Source organism: Nylanderia fulva, unplaced genomic scaffold (genome assembly GCF_048542155.1).
Source record: "Nylanderia fulva isolate GAGA-0341 unplaced genomic scaffold, ASM4854215v1 Scaffold39, whole genome shotgun sequence".
Classification (NCBI taxonomy): Eukaryota; Metazoa; Arthropoda; class Insecta; order Hymenoptera; family Formicidae; genus Nylanderia; species Nylanderia fulva.
In genome coordinates this window covers 1,660,516-1,681,264 of record NW_028190466.1, presented here as the reverse complement: position 1 = coordinate 1,681,264, position 20,749 = coordinate 1,660,516, and the positions used below count along the sequence as shown (strand labels likewise).

Below are 20,749 nucleotides of genomic sequence, written 5' to 3'. Positions count from 1 at the left end.
CAATTACGGGACTGTAGAACATGTCACTGTTGCCAGTAAAAAAAAGTGCGCTACGTATAATCCAAAAATACATTTTTAATTACATTAAAATGTCACAATATTGGCATAATATAATTTATATGAAAAATGGGAAAATGAAATAAAAATATATATACGCGCATAAGGAAAAATTTTTCTTTTTTTTTCTTTCGAAAATATTCACTGAAAAAAAATTATTTAATTATTCAAATAAATATTTATATCAGTACTATTTTATACATCATTTTTTTTTAAACTAATAATATTGATTTGCTGTGAAAAAATATTTATTTGATATAAGAAATTCTTTTTCAAAACAAATCAATATTTATTTGTTTCAAACAAATGTGTAAATGGAACTTTAATGTGTTAATGGAAATTTAAGTAAATATTTATTTGAGTTTAATAGCTTTTTTTCCAGCGTGAAACGTCTCGCTTTCTCGCGCGCTTCATCAGCCACGTCTCGGCTCGGATAATTCGTCGAGAGCCCGCGGCGGCTAAAAACGGCCGATTATTCGGTCGAGTGCTAGGCTGCCCCGCCGACATATATACATATATATATATATATATATATTATATACGCCGTGTCACGCTACCCTCGTTCACCTCTCTCGGGCTCTCACCCTATCGACCGGGCGGGCCGTCGCTCCGGAGTGCGCGGCGGAGATCCTAAGAACAACAGACGAAAGGAGTCAAGGTTGTCGTCTCGGTTCTCCGTGCGGTGCGTTTGACCTCCGGCGCGTCGTCGTACGCCGTCGGCGGGCTTCGGCGCTCTCCGATTTTTCCCCCACTCCTGCGTGCACACGCACGGTGCCTCTCGGCTCCTCGCCGCGTCGTTCCTAAGCTCGGAGTATAATAGCGAGCGAAACCGAGTCGATCCCGAAAGGGGAGCCTCCGGAAAGGTATGTTGTGTTCAGAAAACTCCATTACATTCTGCCGTGTCCTCGCACAGTGGCGATGTTACGGCGGTCTCTCTTTTACAAACGCGACAGTTGTCCTCGGTAAGGCCCGTTCTACAATATGTCGTATGTCGCAGTCGGATGTCGGAACGTAAACGATGATCCAATGAGGAAATTTTGTTTTCGAAAAAGAAATTTTGTATTACACGTGCAGACAAAGTGGCACTTTGTGTGCGTGTTTTCTGTGCGGAAAGCGACCGATTTTCCACGCCGCCATCTAGCGGCGACGCGCTGAGTGAATAAGCCGCATTCAAAGCCATTGCCTACGACTGAGCCGCGTTCAAAGTCATTGCTCGCGGCTAAAGCTGTGGGCAATATATTGCCCACGGCTTCAGCCATGGACAATGACTTTGAACGCGGTTATTCCCGCACCACATGCCGTCGCAAGATGGCGGCGTGCGATCGGCCACCTCGCGCACAAAGCCACTTTGCTTGCACTTGTAATATAAAATAGTATGTGTATCACGTGCGGATTGACAATTGTCAACTTTCCGCACTTGATACACAATATACTATTGTCATGGGACCATCGCTGACATTCCGACATCCGACTGCGACATACGACGTATTGTAGAACGGGCCTTAAGTCTGTATTAAAGAGAAGAGAGATCACACTCTGCGACAATTGAATATATAGCAGTAATTAATGTATTGCCGATGATTTATCTCTTAATCACGTGTCTCTGACATGCATTTTATAACGATAAAAGTTGAAAGTTTACATATACATGCTTTGATAAAATAGATGCGAGTATACAAGTAAAATAAAAAATAATTAAAATATATAAATTTATTATATATATTTTACATTTATTGATATTTTTTAATTTTTATTATACAATGAAAAAAATCCATGTACTTTTACAAAAATTATACTCGTTCAAAACTGAAAAAATTATTTAATAATCACTGTAATTTTTTTCTACAATATATTTTTCAAAATATAGGTAAAATTATCTTTATGCAAAAATTACCTGTAATTTTAAATTTAGTATTTTTATTTTATTAGAACTTTATTTTATATGTATTTATATAAGCATCTATCCATTTTATTTATAACATAATTTTAAAGCATTTAAAGCATTTATACTATAGCATTTTATATGTGCAATTCCATGTTCATATTTTGGAATATTTTTAATTATGAAAAAATATATAAGAATATATTTCACATTAAATTACATATAATCTATAATCTTCTCCATATAAGGATGGGTCGAAAAAACCCCAGCATAATCATGTAATTTTACACAAATATTTTTTATGTGCGCACAAAAAATAGTTACTTTATTATTCATCCTGCGACGAAGAACGAACCTGCTATATTAATGTCAGGTTCTCTGACAAAACTACCCGGTGTTTCCTTTCCTTCCCTAGGATTCTTCGTAATTATTAAAATTCTCGCAAGTATCGCAATTAGTCAATTTCCACGAATCTTCCCACACAGCTTTCCGCTCGATAGAAAACTTCCACGAAGGAACGCCTTTGCTATCCGCGCTTAAATGAGCGCTAGTAACATCGTAGTACGCGAAAATATAAAGTTCGAATTAATTGGAACGAGTTGCTTTTAGCAGGAACTGCAAGTTCGGCATAATTACTGCGCCACTGGGTGGCGCAGTTCCTAGAAATGTCCTACGTTATTAATATTATTCCTTAATAAACAAGAACAGACAAGAGTATAACTTTTCACTTATTATACATACTTTCCTTAATGTCACTTGTAAAAGTAATAACAAAAGTAGACCTGTCTCTTGAAAATATATTGTCCGACTCCCAAACATTTATTATATGTATATATATTTTCTTTTTACATGTATTGATATATTTTTTAATTTTTATTATACAATGAAAAAATTCATGTACTTTTACAAAAATTATACTTGTTCAAAACTGAAAAAATTATTTAATAATCACTGTAATTTTTTTCCATATTTTTCAAAATAAAGGTAAAATTATTTTTATGCAAAAATCACTTGTAATTTTAAATTTAGTATTTTTACTTTATTAGAACTTTATTTTATATATATAGAATGCTAATGTTATTTCAGGAATTTTGTACACTTACACAAGGAAAAAAAATTTATTTGAATTGGAATAAATATTAATTTCACTACTGCCTAATAAATCATTTTTTTTTCAGCGCAGTAAAATGACCTCTTTATCGTGTTTATCGTTTATTTAATTTGAAGGTAATTGCGACATATATCACGCGTTACATATACGGCGTAGAGAAATGCTTATCTGCGCCGAACCCTCCGTTCCTTCTAGCCTCGTGATTTCGCTTTTAATTCGGCACGAAAGTAGGTTTCTGGGTCGTAGCATGATGATACGTCGAATAGAGACACTCGATACGCGCTGCCCTCTACATATCTCGACGGAGGTCTCTAATAACGTAATCCTCTCGAAAAAGATCTTCCTCCGCACGCACCAAAACAGCCGCAGAATTATTTCGGTGAGTTCGGTGTTTCACAAAATTTTGCAGACAACTAAATATAAATTAATCGCGAAAGGATGAAAGCAAACACTCGTATCTCTTGTGTTTATCATTATATTCGTCAAATTGGGTCAAGTTTTTTTTTCTTAAACACTGCATAAGAAATCAAAATTGTAAACGTTAAATTTTTTAATTTCAAAAAAATGTAATACATTTTACATGTCTTGTTTATTTGTATAAACACATTTTTTAAGACACTCATAAGACGTTTCTAAAATTTTAAGTGTGCCATTTATTAATTTCGAGCAAAATATAATTTTATACATCGGTTATATTTAAACTCATTTATAAGTTTTTTCTAACTACTAATAAGACATCTCCAAAATTTTAAACATGTTATTTTTTAATTAATTGGAGCAATATATTTTATACGTCGGTTACATTTACATGTAAACACATTTATAAATATTTTTTAAGATTCATATAAACATTTCTAAAATTTTAAACATTATTTTTTAATTTGGAGTAAAATGTTATCTATGCACTGAAAAAAATTTATTGAATTTGAATAAAAATGTATTTCAATACTGCCTAATATAATTGTAAGAAAATCCATTTCAAAACAGATAAAAATATATGTTTCAAATAAATGATTTATTAGGCAGTATTGAAATAAATATGTATTAATGTAATAATTTATTCGATGTCTGTGAACGCGTTTATAAATAAAATCTCCGTTCGAATACTCGAATACATTGTATCTTGAGCAATACTGGCGCTGATCCCGATTATATATGTACAATTCGACCGGTATTTTACGGTTTTTATCGTGACTATGACAACGCCGTCGAGCGCCTCAAATAAAGTATGTCAACGCGAAGCTTAGACTTTCGATTTTCATCGCTCGCACGCGAGGACGTATAAAGCGTAGCGGTAAATCGTGTGCGTAGTAGCTTTACGTGTATAACGCTCGACGTGAAATTTATTATCCTCTCATCTGCGCCAAGGCGTATACTTTATTTAACAGGATTTTAACCCATTTCATTTACGAACAATTCGACATTATACGCGCGATGAATAAAGTATGAATTAAGGGAAATGGAATATATTATGATTTCGGAAGGAAAAACGTGTAAACTGAGATGATGCAGATTTTTCCCTAAATTGACACATAATATCGGCCCCAAAAGCTTCGTACGAATTTATTATTTCGCCTCCATGTGTTAATACGTCACGTTACACTGTAAAAAAATGTAAAATTGCATTAAAAATATATAAAATTACATAAATAATAAATGTAAAATTAGATTAAAGAATGTCACATTACACCGTAAAAAAATATGTAAAATTACATTAAAAATATGTAAAATTATATAAATAATAAATGTAAAATTACATGATAAATAATAAAAAAGATAAAAATTTCTATTATTTATCGTGTAATTTTACACTTATTATTTATGTAATATTACATATTTTTAATTTTACATATGTAAAATTAAATTTAAAATTACACATAATAAATAATAAAAAGGTAAAAATTTCTATTATTTATTATGTAATTTTACACTTATTATTTATGTAATTTTACATATTTTTGTGTAATATATTACATATCTTTATTTCTATATATATATATATATATATATATATATATATATATATTTCGGGATCAGTCGACGTGCGCATTCCTAGACGGAGAATGTAAAAGTTAACGTGGCTCCATCGAAACCTAGGACTTTCACTTTCAAAGCAAAAGCGTCCGCTATACGCCTTCACCTCTCTCGAAACATCTCTGAACATTACGACGCTTTTAATCGTACACTGAAAAAAATTGTTAACTTGATTAAACCTTTCGACTAAATTACTATTTTGTTAATTAAACATTGTTAGTATTTAAGTCAAATAAATGTTCTGTTAGATTTAATACGCTGAAAAAATCTATGTACTTTTATATGAAGATTATTTCTTATTCAAAACTGGAAAAATTACTTGATTATCACTGTAATTTTTTTTCCAAATTTTTAAAGTAAAAAGATACATATTAATGTAAAATATCTCATTGTTAGGTAGAAATTTTGTACGGAAATAATCAGAGTTCCGTATATTCTTTTAAAAATATTTCTGGAATTTAGGTAAAAAATCTAACTAAAATCTGTGCAAAGTTTGGGACGCCTAAATCGTACAGGCTCTATTGCAGAATCCGAATGGGCTCAAAATTATGCCCAGAATTTGTAGAAAAATTATTTGGAGTCTAACTAGGACCTATAATTTTTTCAAATATTTGCTTGATTTGTATTATAATTATTTCTATAAGCCAGATTATTCAATCCTGGCCCTATATATAGTTTCATATTTATTCTAATTTGAGAAAAATATGTCAATGGCGATCTAGAACCCATGCAGATTTTTCCGATTATTTTTTTCCTCGGTAAAATAAAGGTAAATTTTTTAGGGTGTATTCTAAACTTGGACAGATATTTCAAACTGGATTTTTTTGTTACCTAGGCCCTGTATTTAATCTCGGCAAATCGAGGCAGATTTCTACCTGGGATAAGTAAAAAGTACTATTTTTTATGTAAAAATTACTATTATTACTTGTAATTTTAAATTTAATATTTTTACTTTATTAGAACTTTATTTTATAAGCATATTTATCCATTTTATTTTATAACATTGTTTTATAGCATTTATACATTACTAGCATTTCCTCTGTGTAACTCCATGTGTTCAGTGGAATATTTTCATACGAAATTACATATAATCTGTAATCTTTCATATGAATAGCGATATTGCATGATTATGGGTCGAGAAAAAACGCAGCGCATAATCGTGTAATTTTACACAAATATTTTTTTTAGTATATATGTTATATTTAATTTAAATATATGTATATGATCAATTAACAGAATAATATTTATAGTTGAAAGATTTAATCAAGTTAACAAATTTCTTTTTTTAGTGTAGAATTATTTCACAAGCGGTTGCTTAAAAATCCGTATTCCTTTCCAGGATCAAAATAAAAAATTACATTCTATACACATATATATATATATATAAATGAAAAATAATAATCAATAAATATGGATAAGCATTTAATAAATAACCACTATTTTTTTACAATGCTAAACACGCGGAGAACGAAGAGTGTCCTTTATTATATACATTTAAACGCTCCATTAATTACCATAAATTTAATAAGACTTGAAAAGCGCGTGCAAGGATATACTCGCTAGTGATACACGACACGATTGTTAATCCTTAACTGGAGCACCTCAATTTATATTACGAAACTCGAGCCGTTAGATATCCCAGAGACCCAAGGGTATATATCCCCATTATGTCGAAGGCCGTAGAGAGAAATATTTTATTGAAGAAACGTATTCTACGCATATACATATATACGACTTATTTTTTTTTTCCTCTTATTTTGTCCTACACGCCTACGCACCTTTCCACCAGAACGCACTTCGCCACCTCGCGCGAAAGCAGATGCCATGTTGAAATCAATCTACGTGACGTCCCTGAAGAAAGTAGCGCTCGAAACTACGCGTAAAAAAAATAACTATATATATGCGTTTGAGCAACCGCGATATTTTATTCTTTTATCAGTGTTATGTACGCAGCTACAAATGTATATATTCACGCGCGTTCGTTGGCCAACATTCCTTTCGTATTATCGAATCCAAGGTCGCTTTTAAAGCCGCGTCGTGTCTCCGCAGACATGGATTTAACATTCGTATCAGCAGAATTCGCGGACAATGTTTGCTGTTATCTAAAGAGAATTATATAGATGATCATCCGGATGAAACCTTAGCGTCGCCTAATCTTTATATTATATAGATAATAAAAATATGGATTATTTATTTATATATCTGCATTTTAAATGAAAAAGAGTTATTTTTACTAAAAATTATCTAGAATAATATTCAGATAATTTACACGGTTAAAGTGATAAAAGCTTACTAATAAAAATCTGAATATATTTTTATATCCCCTTTATAATTTACATTTTTTTATAACTATATGTTTACATGAGCAATTTTAAAAATATAATTATCTGAAAGTTATCTAGATGAATCGCTATATAATTTTATCTTTTATCTAGATATATTTAAATTCAAAATCATCTGAGTGTTATCTAAATAAAATTATACAGATGAAACTTTGGCGTCGTCTTATCTTTATATAAGTAGATAATAAAAATATGTATTATCTATATCTGCATCTTATTGTTAGTTAAAAAAAGAGTTTTTTTACTAAATTATTTAGAATATAAATTTTTAAATAATTTAGAATTATAGCACATAAAAATACTGAAATAGTATATAGAACTTAAGCAGTAAGCGATACAAATTTATAAATAGAAATATGAATACGTATATTTTTATATTCCTTTTATAATTTGTAATACTTTTATTGTTACTGCTGATTTAAACATTTTATTTTGAGAAGTTATTAGCACTCTCAAAATTCAAAATTGCTTTTTCAGCTTAATTCGCCGGAACTATTTTTAAAATTGATGAGGAACTCCAGAACTCTTTGGAGTGCACTCGCAGAACTTAAAGAAATAAATTAGTTTTTTTTTTAATGGAGTGTCAACTTCGCAGAAGTTTTATAATTTACATTTTTTTTATAACTGTGCTTATACATAAGAAGTCTTAAAAATTCTTATCTAGATGAATCACCATATAATTTTATCTTTTATCTAGATATATTTAACACCAAAAAAAAATATCCTATTGTTTAGCGGTTCCGTTTTTTCGATTCTAGAGGATTTGACTCTTATATACGGTCTCAAGAAGGTATTCTACAATCTAGCAGAATATCCTCTGATCAAGAGATACTGGATTTAAGATTATAATTCTCTTAATGCTAGAGTATGTCTTCTCTTTATTAATCTAATAATATTCTTATCTAAAACATTTAAAACAATACTTTAAGACAAGTATCCTCTACTTTCAATCTTACTGAGTATTAATTTAAAACTCAAATAATTTTATTTATAGAGTATTAGTTTTTTTTTCAAGAGGAATCTTCTCTCTCTCTCTCTTTCTCTCTCTGTTTCACACATACACACGTATAAATTTTTTAATATTTTTTAGTTGTTTTTTTAAACCACGTAATCTTGAAATAAAAATTATTTCAAGCAGTTACGTAGTTTTTAAAAGTAATTAAAAAAAATACATTATGTATCGTAAAAAATCATAAAATTATAGAAGCATATAATTTTTACAAGAATATATATGAAATAGGTATATTTGTTTTTTTAATTAAAAAGATTTGAAAATTACATGTATTTACAATATACTTCTACATTAAATAATAAATTTCTAGAAGTATTGGCTGCTTCCAAAGTATTTCTTCTGCTAAAAAATTCAGCTTGATCACCCCACTTAGGCAATAATTCCTCAGCTTTTTTAGTTGATACTAAAAGTAATCGATCTATGATGGTTATTGCTTCCCCTAAAGACACAAAAGACAAGCATTATATATAACACATCTTATCCAATATAAATTTATATATTTTATTAAGTTATTACATATTTTATTAAGTTCTTTTATTATAAAAAAAATGATGAAGAAATGATGAATTATTAAGAAAAAAAAACTACCCTTGGACCATCGGAACCGTCTGCTGCGTTAAAAAACCGCGACGAACGGACAATCGAAAGAGAAAGAAATTGTAGGAGAACAGAGAGGGATCTCTAACTGTACATATGCGAGCTGACGAGGAAAGAGAGAGAGGTAGGATAAGAATGTCGGGCACCGCATCGGTTGGGAAATGAATTGTGACGCGGTCTGGCATTGAGAAAAAGAAAGAAGGAGAACGAGAGAGAGAGAGAGAGAGATAGACGCGCGCGCGTTCTCTAATTTCTCACACGGCCCGATTTCACGTGCGAAGAGGGAACGAGTGAAAAAGACCGCGACAATGCTTTTGCATCACACTTCACCTCGCGATTATCTGCGTAGAGTTTTCAAGGAGACTCGCGGCCGCGCGATAAAAATATGAATTTCAGATTTGATTGATCGTAAAGCGATCTCTCGATGACGATCATCGATCGGGCCGCCTGCGAGTCGTGTTTATTAATGACTGAAATGTCAAACGGGATATGACATAACTAATTGCCACTTATTTCGCGACTCTGTCGAGCGTAGAATTTAAATGTCTGCATTGAAAAAATTATTTGTGTAAAGTTACATGATTATGTTGAGTTTTTTTTTCGACCCACAAATATATTTTCAAGATTAAAAATATTCCACTAAACAAGGAATTACACATAGGAAATGCTATTATAATAATGTACATGCTATATAAAATAATATTATAAATAAAATGGGTGAATGCTGATAAAAAATTCTAGTTCTAACAAACTAAAAATACTAAATTTAAAATTACAAGTGATTTTTGCATGAAAATAGTAATTTTACTTACATTCTTGCCTATCATTTTTTACATATATTTTTATATTAATATGTATTTTCACTTTAAAAAATATGGACAAAAATGACAGCGATAATTAAGTAATTTTTTCCAGTTTTGAACAAGTAATTTCCATGTAAAAGTACATGGATTTTTTTCAGTGTATCTATATATAAATCACGTTCTCTCTCGACACTCGCGTATATATATTCGCGCGTCATTATACATTCAAATTGCAAAGAGAACAAAAGAGACTGTTGCGCGTGCGCGAGAATTTTATCGAAAGCCCGAGCAGAAACAGGGAGAAACAATGCTTAGCACGACTGCATTTTCTTGCAGATTTTCGGTTTTCCGAGCGTCGCGTTTTAAACGCTTTCCTATCTCTTTCTCGGAAATGTATAACAATAGACACGAAAATATGCTTGCTATTTCGCTATGACAATGGTCGTGTTATGCTAATGTGGAGCTTAGAAGAGAAAGATTTTCGTGCGCAAGATTTAAGAGCTCGAAGAGGGACAAATTGACGAAGTCGACGTCAAAAGTGCCACGACAAAGAGACTCAGACCGGCAAAGTGGCCTTGTAAATTACTTAGGTAGCCTAGAAGTTTCGGAATCTCTAGGATAATCCCACTGTTATTAGCCGCAAACGCGCGCGGAAAATGTCAGGTTTAAGAGGAGAATATATCCTCTTAATTCCTCAAGAGCGCAAATATTTTGTATTTATAAAAAGTCAACTCATACGTCACATTTTTTTGCAGAACAAACGCGATAAGGAATGTTTTTCACTATTAGATTCATTTCTTTCGATTTAACCACGATATATAAATTAATTTTTTACACACGTTTTTATCATACACACATTTGTTATATATTTTTTACATAAATGTTGTGAGAGAAATTGGGCAATAAATAAATTAATAATAAAGAAAACAAAATAAAATATAAATAAATTGGTTATTTACACTATAAATATAAATTGAATAAATATATAATTAAATAATTAATTATTACACTCTTACATATTTACTATATATATATATATATATATATATGCGTTATATATTTTTTATATGAATGTTTTGGACGGGAGTAATTAAAGAATTTTTAAAACATGAATCGTAATGAACATCCGCAGTCAATCGATTATATTAATATTTATATTCGACTTTTCTGCGCTTTATCGGTTTTTCGATGCATTTATAGTGCATCGAAATATCATGTGCGCGCGACACAAATATTTCTTCCGAATCGGTACAGTTCCGCAAGACACGCTCATTTCCATTATCTGCGGCGCATAATTAAGCGCCCGACGTAGATTCGCCGTTAAATTTGATGTACGACGAAGTCGGAAATCCACTCGCCGGTTAAACGGTAATCCGTTGCAGTCACGAAGGCTCGGTATGTAATTAAATAGCGGAGAGCAATTCCATTAAATATTTTCTTTTGACGCGCTTCGATCGCTACGAGCGAGCAGCGATAACTTTTATTTCAAGTGTAACGACCTCGACGTGTTATTTGGCAAATTATATATATATATATATATATATATATATATATATATATATATATTATCGTTTGTGCATTTTATATAACGCGCATTGCGCATATCGATGTCGATAACGCATCGGGTTTTTCCACGTTGTTTTTGTCCAAATTATTTTATTATTTTTTTATATATAGATTTGTTTGATTGAAAATATGACGCAAATTAAGCTACTTAATTCTGGTGAGAATAATTTTTACATATAAACATTTAATTTTTTTATTTTTTTTTAATATCTCGAATTTATTTATACATCTCTCAATTTTATGCTCGATATAATACAGAGATAGATTTCGAGGATTAAAACACTCGCGTGCGTCACTAAAAATCATCGTATCGAACGTATAAACCGCAAGAGAGGAATGTAAATGACGAGCCGTACAGCAAAAAAAGATGGTTTAAAAACGCGAAAGAAAGAAAATATTCGCGATGCGCAAGAAGGCGAACTCGACTTATTCAGCAACGATTGTTTACGAGTCCGCGTTCAAGGTCTGTCTCTCTCTCCACAAGTCGACTTTTATCAGCATTAGTCCGATTAATCCGCGTCGTGGAATAAAATATTGAGCAGCGACGATTTTTTTACTTCTGTGTAAAAAAATAATTTTTTTTTAGTTCTGAGTGCACTCCGAAGAGTTTCAAAGTCCCTTATTTTATAAGAGTGTCTTAATTTTAGAAATAGTTCTGGCGAATTATATTTATATATAAATTAATATATATATATAAGAAACCATCAATGAATTTTAGGGGTGCTAACTTTACAAAATAAACTGTTTGCACCAGATTTTTAAGTTCTGAGTGCACTCCTAAGAGTTCCAGAGTTCTTTAATTTAAAAATAGCTTTGGCAAATTAAGAAACGATCGATGAATTTTGGGGGTACTAACTTTACAAAATAAAATCTTTAAATCAAATTTTTAAGTTCTGAGTGCGCTCCGAAGAGTTCCAGAGTTCCTTATTTTAAAAGAGTTCCTTAATTTTAAAAATAGTTTAGGCGAATTAAGAAATGATCAATGAATTATATTTATATATAAATAAATATATATATAAAAAACGATCAATGAATTTTAGGGGTGCTAACTTTTCAAAATGAAATGTTTGCACCAGATTTTTAAGTTCTGAGTGCACTCCTAAGAGTTCGAGTTCCTTAATTTAAAAATAGCTTTGGCAAATTAAGAAACAATCGATGAATTTTGGGGGTACTAACTTTACAAAATAAAATCTTTAAATCAAATTTTTAAGTTCTGAGTGCGCTCCGAAGAGTTCCAGAGTTCCTTATTTTAAAAGAGTTCCTTAATTTAAAAAATAGTTTAGGCGAATTAAGAAAGGATCAATGAATTTTGGGGGTGCTAACTTCACAAAACGAAATCTTTAAATCAGATTTTTTTTCTCGTGCGCTTTCGCAGCCTCCCTCTCTCACATCACGTTACACCGGGGGGGGATAATAAACCCCCTTCGGGGGGGCTCTCTCTCTCGTAGAGACGCTCATCGTCCGTTATACGGCGCCTAACTGTGTACCCTCTCTCCCACGAATCAATTTAATAAAAACACAGCAACGACGGAACAAAGTTCAAATTGGATCCTGCTCGAAATAATTATTCGGTCGACGTCGACGATGACGCAATACGAACTTCGTTATTCGGCGCGAACGAGCTACGCTACCGGCTTTGAGGAACGATTTTTTTTCTCTCCTTTTCGTCCCGAATAATGGATTTACGCGTTCCCCCTTTCCCGCCCCCTCTCGGTCTCCTCCTCTTCCGCGACGCCTGATAAAATTGAACCGGTGCACGATATTTCGAAAAACCCATCGCCGAATTTCGTTCGACTCGAAATACCGGATGACACACACACTTTCTCTCTCTCTCTCTCACTCTTTCTCTCGTATCTCGGCGAGTGTATTGGTATTCTTTTATTCTCGCATTTGTGTGCTATAATATACGGTTTTATTGAAATATCTCCATTAATCGTTTGATCTTTCGAGTTTGCACGGTTCTTTGTGGAGCTTGAAGAGAATAAATGTAAAGACATGCACGCGATAAGAAGCTAATTCAATATTTATTACCTGTCAATTCTCATGATTAGTTGAACACATTTTTAATTTTTTTTAAGTATTAAATTTTATTATTAAGTATTAAGTTTTATTATTTTTTTTGTATTAAATTGAGAAATAATAATAACTTAATAATTTAATTTTTTGCAGGAAGACAAAAGTATCCTGCGGATGACAATAGGATTTAAACCAGCAGGTGGTTATTTACGCAGTCAAAAGAAAGGTAAAATAAAACACAAAGCAAATGTTCCTTATGTAGGTATATATTTTGTAGAAAAAAGGCTGTAGGTTTCAAAAATGTGTGCAGTAACAGTTTTCTCTAGATTTATTTCAGAGAAATGCTAATCGTACATTTTTTCGTAGAAACAATTTTTCTTCGAAAAAAAAGGAGGAGAAAAATTAGAAAGATAATTGCCATGCACCAAATGGGAAAAAAATTCTTTCGTTCCGCTTTTGTCAGCTACCTGACAGTTTTACCGGAAAAGGTAACGTCGAAGAGAAGAAAATGTCTCATAAATTTTGCACGCACAACAGGGAGGAAACTTATTGAACTATTGACTAAATGGAATCCCCTATTGTGAAAAGGAAAAAAGCAATTCCAGAAATCACGGGTGTTCACACGTTAAATAACTTTATCTTTATTCAAAGCTCCCAATTTTACAATCCACGAATACCCACAAACAAGAAAAAAAGAAAATATTATTCAAACGGGCGGCTTCGCTTCGCAAAAGAAGTTTTCCGAATTTTATCACGCGTATGCATACGCGCAGGATTTTTTCCAAGAGAGGGGCATCAATTAAATTTTTTGTCTTTTAAAAAAATTTTTTTTGTTATCTTTATTTTTTTATTTTAAATTTATATTTTATTTTTTATATTATTATAAATATACAAATAAAGTGTTTATTCAAAAGGAGAGCAAATGCTTAACTTTTTTTACTTCCATAATCAAATATATTTATTTTTTATTTTTCGTTCTTTCTTAATTTTTTCTTATTATATTATATTTTCATTTTTTTTATATTAAATATGCACATATATAAATTCTTTAAAAAAATATAGTGTTTAAAAATTCGACGTCCATGCGCATATGTTTTCTCGAGCAAGATTGCGCGAGCAAGCACGACGAGTGGCATAAATAACCCCATGAGTTTCGCCTAAAAAGTGGATTTATTTCGAGCAAAAAGAGGAGAGTTGAAGTTAACGGTAAAACGTCGTCGTCTCGTCGAGAAGCGAAGAGGGGGAAAATAGCGACTGTAATAATTGCTTATCTAAACGTTACCTGTCTCGCGCGAACTAAAACCCGGTGAATCAGACGCGTCGGTCCAATTTACGGTGTAAATTACGACTATTAACGGTTCGCGTCTCCCGTTTATATGTATATCTCTCTCGTCTTCTTCTGGTCTCTGCCCCCTCCTTATTCCATGCTTTTCTTATGTGCGGTGATCCCTCTCCCCTTGGCTAAGTGTGCTGCTATTTCCGGTGCGTTTAGGACAAGAGAGAGAGAGAATAATAGTCCAGTAAAATTAGACTTGAAAAGGGCAAAACCTCATAAAAATCAATATCTTCAAAACGGTTAATTTCACGAAAAAAAGGATAATGACCTTTTTTGTAGGGAATTTTATGAGCTACAATTTTGATAATATCTATTTTTCGCGAAAAATTGATAGTTTTCGAGATATTGGCAAAAAAGTAAAATTTATCCCCTTTTACGCCCCATAAAAAACGCCCTGGATGAAATTAAGGGTACTTTTCAGAATTTCATTAGAACATCGAAATAAAGGTCTCCAAAGTCTAATTTTACTGGACTATAAACGAAGACGTTTGCTGTCGGCGATTCATATAACCGTTGTAATATTAATCAGCAAGAATTATGATATCGGACTTGAGCAATGGCTCCTTTTCATCGTAAATTATACTGCTCGCTAGAAACGCGTCTAATGTACGTTTTTGCGTACATTTCGGCTCGGGACGACATTATTTGCGCAGTCGCGTTATCGCCCAAAATACCTAACGAGTTGATAATTATCTCTCGGCTTAAAAGGATGCATCCAGAAGTAGCGTGATTATCAATGTATTTTTATCCCTTATTATATTAGATCCAACACTGAAAAAAAATGATTAAATTAATAAATTTCAATGCTGCCTAACAAATCATTTATTGGAAACAAATATTTATTTATTTCTAAATTTCTTTATAAATACTTATTATAATTTATTTGGCAGTATTGAAATAAATACTTACTCGAAATAATTTTTTTTTCCATGAAGGAGTTGCATTTTTTATACACATATACATATAAGTACACTTTTACATTCTACGCGTTTTATTTTTCAAATAATTTTTTTTATCAAATAATTTATTTATTATTTTTTATCAAATTATTTATTTATTATTTTTCATCAAAAACTTTATTTATTATTTTTTATCAAATAATTTATTTTTCAAATATTTATATTTCAAATAAAATGCGTAGAAAAATATTCCATCTATTATATATGTAAATAAACTATATATATATATATTATAATTTTCAAGATAGCGTATCCTTAAATTTATATTTATTGAATTTACGGGAACCGCTGGTGTAAAGTGGGAAAATATCTTTTACGTACGTCGCGAGAGAGAGAGAGCAAGAAAGAATGTAAAAACTTACATAACGGGAACGTAAGTTTTGTATCGGGGCGCTCGCGAAGGAAAGTGTTGGGGAGCTGAAAATTCGGAGGAGGAAAATTGCGGCGAGAAAATTTCAGCAAGAAAATTCGAGCGTCACGTCGCATCGTGTTGCATAGATGCACTTCGGCGGTCCGAGTTTCCGCAAGTAAACTCGGTTATGCGCGCAATAGGAACACCTCAATAAATACACACACACACACACACATATACACACATACACATGTGTGTTATACTCCTTTGAACATCTGTCGCTACAAAGAGGCAATGGATTTACGACCGTCGCGTACTCGATCCGACACGAAAAGAAATCTCTCTTTCACATATATACAACGTATACACATAGTTACGTCTCAATTATTGTCGCGAAGATCGTTACTTATCGTTAGGGATGGGATCCAGATCAATATGTTAAAATTCGAGTCGAATCCAATAATCAAATTTTAGTTTGTAAAAAAAAATTCAAATAATATAAAAAATAATATTTGTACTCTTATAAAGTTGAATTTTTTTGCCTGTATGAAGTTAGCCCCCCATTTTTCGAATTTTAAAATTTTAAAGGTTGTTCCAGGTTGTTCTAGACTTGTTCTAAATTGTTCCAAAAGATCAAATTTATAAAATAAAAATTTTCGCAAAAAATGGAAAAAAACGATTTTTTGACCTGGCCCCCCCATTTTTCGAAAATCGAACTTTTAAAGGTTGTTCCAGATTGTTCTAGTTGTTCTAAACATTGTTCCAAAGTGATAATTCCCTAAACAAAATATTTCACGAGATATAATAAAAAAATAGTTTTGTGCGCTAAAACAGTATTTTTACGTTTTCGGCTATAGTTATTATCTCTTAAACACCAAACTGTATATTTTAGCTAAAAACGAACAGAACAACCTGGAACAACTCTCAATTTTGCTAGAACATAATTTTAAAGAGTACTTTACTCTTGGAAATAAACATATTTTTGTTGTTTTTTCGTGTTTTTCGACCGATAACGACGTGACAGCGATCCCAAACTATAGAACAATTACGTACTGGCATAGAACAACTTGGAACAACTCTCAGTTTTGCTAGAACATTATTTTAAAGGGTACTTTACTCTTGGAAATAAACACATTTTTTTTTGTTTTTTCATCTTTTTTGCCCGCTAAAGTCGCGATAGCGGTCCCAAACTATAGAACAATTACGTACTGGCATAGAACAACTTGGAACAACTCTCAGTTTTGCTGGAACATTATTTTAAAGAGTACTTTACTCTTGGAAATAAACACATTTTTCTTGTTTTTTCATCTTTTTTGCTCGCTAAAGTCGCGATAGCGGTCCCAAACTATAGAACAATTACGTACTGGCATAGAGCAACTTGGAACAACTCTCAGTTTTGCTAGAACATTATTTTAAAGAGTACTTTACTCTTGGAAAAAAACATGTTCTAGTAAAATTGAGAGTTGTTCCAAGTTGTTCTATGCCAGTACATAATTGTTCTATAGTTTGGGACCGCTATCGCGACTTTAGCGAGCAAAAAAGATGAAAAAACAAAAAAAATGTGTTTATTTCTAAGAGTAAAGTACCCTTTAAAATAATGTTCTAGCAAAACTGAGAGTTGTTCCAAGTTGTTCTATGCCAGTACGTAATTGTTCTATAGTTTGGGACTGCTGTCGCGACGTTATCGGTCGAAAAACACAAAAAAACAAGAAAAATGTGTTTATTTCCAAGAGTAAAGTACTCTTTAAAATAATGTTCCAGCAAAACTGAGAGTTGTTCCAAGTTGTTCTATGCCAGTACGTAATTGTTCTATAGTTTGGGACCGCTATCGCGACTTTAGCGGGCAAAAAAGATGAAAAAACAAAAAAAATGTGTTTATTTCCAAGAGTAAAGTACTCTTTAAAATAATGTTCCAGCAAAACTGAGAGTTGTTCCAAGTTGTTCTATGCCAGTACGTAATTGTTCTATAGTTTGGGACCGCTGTCGCGACGTTATCGGTCGAAAAACACAAAAAAACAAGAAAAATGTGTTTATTTCCAAGAGTAAAGTACTCTTTAAAATTATGTTCCAGCAAAACTGAGAGTTGTTCCAAGTTGTTCTATGCCAGTACGTAATTGTTCTATAGTTTGGGACCGCTATCGCGACTTTAGCGGGCAAAAAAGATGAAAAAAACAAAAAAAATGTGTTTATTTCCAAGAGTAAAGTACCCTTTAAAATAATGTTCTAGCAAAACTGAGAGTTGTTCCAAGTTGTTCTATGCCAGTACGTAATTGTTCTATAGTTTGGGATCGCTGTCACGTCGTTATCGGTCGAAAAACACGAAAAAACAACAAAAATATGTTTATTTCCAAGAGTAAAGTACTCTTTAAAATTATGTTCTAGCAAAATTGAGAGTTGTTCCAGGTTGTTCTGTTCGTTTTTAGCTAAAATATACAGTTTGGTGTTTAAGAGATAATAACTAAAGCCGAAAACGTAAAAATACTGTTTTAGCGCACAAAACTATTTTTTTATTATATCTCGTGAAATATTTTGTTTAGGGAATTATCACTTTGGAACAATGTTTAGAACAACTAGAACAATCTGGAACAACCTTTAAAAGTTCGATTTTCGAAAAATGGGGGGCCAGGTCAAAAAATCGTTTTTTTCCATTTTTCGCGAAAATTTTTATTTTTTAAATTTGATCTTTTGGAACAATTTAGAACAAGTCTAGAACAACCTGGAACAACCTTTAAAATTTTAAAATTCGAAAAATGGGGGGCTAACTTCATACAGGCAATTTTTTTCCTCTTGAAGCGATCGTAAGATTTAAGTTTAAAATATCTGTAGAAAAATAAAATTATATAAATAATACGTTTTAAATTACACGATAATTAATGAATATGTATATAACATTTATATTTGTTGTGTATTGTTAATTGTTAATATAATTTGACATATTTTTTTTAGTCTATTCAATCCCTTTGCTAATTGTTACGAGAAAAAGAGAAGCTGAATGTAGTCGATTTTTATGAAATTATTTGATTCGAGCACACAAAGAAAATTTTCATTTAGAATTTAAAATATTAATATCTACAAACACAATAAGATATAAATTATGATTAATTTTACTATGTATTTGTTATAAAATAATTTATCAATAAAGTGAATCAATTCTTATAAAATAGAGTTCTAATAAAATAAAAATACGAAATTTAAAATTACAAGTGATTTTTGCATAAAAATAGTAATTTTACATTAATATGTATTTTCACAAAAAAAATATGGAAACAAAAATTAGTGATAATAAAATAATTTTTCCAATTTTGAACAAGTATTTTCCATGTAAAAACACATGAATTTTTTTTAGTGTATACATATTAATATTTTTTATTGTGGTAAATATTAATCAGAGAAACTTGTAAAATTCTTTCAATACTATATTGTCCCACGATTATTACGATTTTCAGGGGAAATTCTAAAATTTTCTCCATGTATATACATCTATCTCAAAAAGACGCGAAGAAAAATAACTTCAACTTCGCAATTTTCTTGAATAATGAAAGTAGAGAAATATGGATATCTGAATGCTGTGCTTATATATCGCTTTTTGCGCAACTATCCGTTTAGATTCCAGAAGACTATTCGAAATTGCACCATAGTAATACACTGAAAAAAAAGACTAAATTAATACATATTCAGTTCAACACTGCCAAATGAATCATTTATTTGAAACTAATATAATATTTATTTGATATAATAAAATCCTTTTCAAAACATCTATCGAGAGTTTCTATTGTCATATTTTTTTTATTTTCAATATTTTTGATTTTTATTCCATTTCCACGTGTTTAGAATTTTTTTTATATTATATTATATACGCGCCCCTTCACATGCTCCTTTTATAGCAATTCTTTCATAATTAATTTAGAGAAAAAATTCTATTGAATTTATATTTTAATTCTTTTTCAATAAATATTTATTTGTTTCAAATAAATGATTCATTTGTTTTGAAAAGGATTTTTTTATATCAAATAAATATTATATTAGTTTTAAATAATTTAGCAGTATTGAAATAAATACTTATTCGAATTACATTTTTTTTCAGTGTACACACAATCGCGGTGCTTCTTTTATCCACGATCAGCATTCGAGTATCGATCGTACAAAATTATCATTCATCGAGCATTGCGCATTGTAATTTACTATTGGACTGTCGCGTTGAGAAAATTCGAAGAAAAAAAAACACGATCCTTGTGCGGCCCTTCTCGCAGTTTCGTTTATAGTCCAGTAAAATTAGACTTGAAAAGGGTAAAACTTCACAAAAATTATAATCAAGCTGAATTTTTGTGGAGACCTTTATTTCGATGTTCTAATGAAAAGTACACTTAATTTTGGCCAGGGCGTTTTTTTTTATGAACATCACATTTTCTTTCAGACTTAATTCGCTCTATATCTTCGAAACGATTAATTCCACGAAAAAAAGTATAATGACCTTTTCTGTAGGAAATTTTATAAGCTACAATTTTGATAATAACTATTTTTCTCGAAAAATTGATCATTTTCGAGATAATGGCAAGAAACTAAAATTTACCCCGCATAAAAAACGCCCTGGTTGAAATTAAGAGTACTTTTCAGGATTTCATTAAAACATCAAAACAAAGATCTCCACAAAAATTCGGCTTGATTATAATGTTTTCGAAGTC

The 20,749-nt window shown here is 31.2% G+C and overlaps 1 protein-coding gene across 1 annotated transcript in view; it reads left to right on the top strand.

Annotated features, from left to right (window-relative positions):
* Window positions 1-893: 893 nt before the first annotated feature.
* LOC114944597 (uncharacterized) overlaps window positions 894-20,749 on the top strand; it is a 140,304-nt gene continuing 120,448 nt past the window's right edge. The window contains exons 1-2 of the mRNA XM_085485707.1: window positions 894-920; window positions 13,574-13,646. Of these exons, the coding sequence (XP_085341833.1) occupies window positions 13,595-13,646 (52 nt within the window). The 5' untranslated portion in view covers window positions 894-920; window positions 13,574-13,594. The remainder of the gene's footprint in view (window positions 921-13,573; window positions 13,647-20,749) is intronic.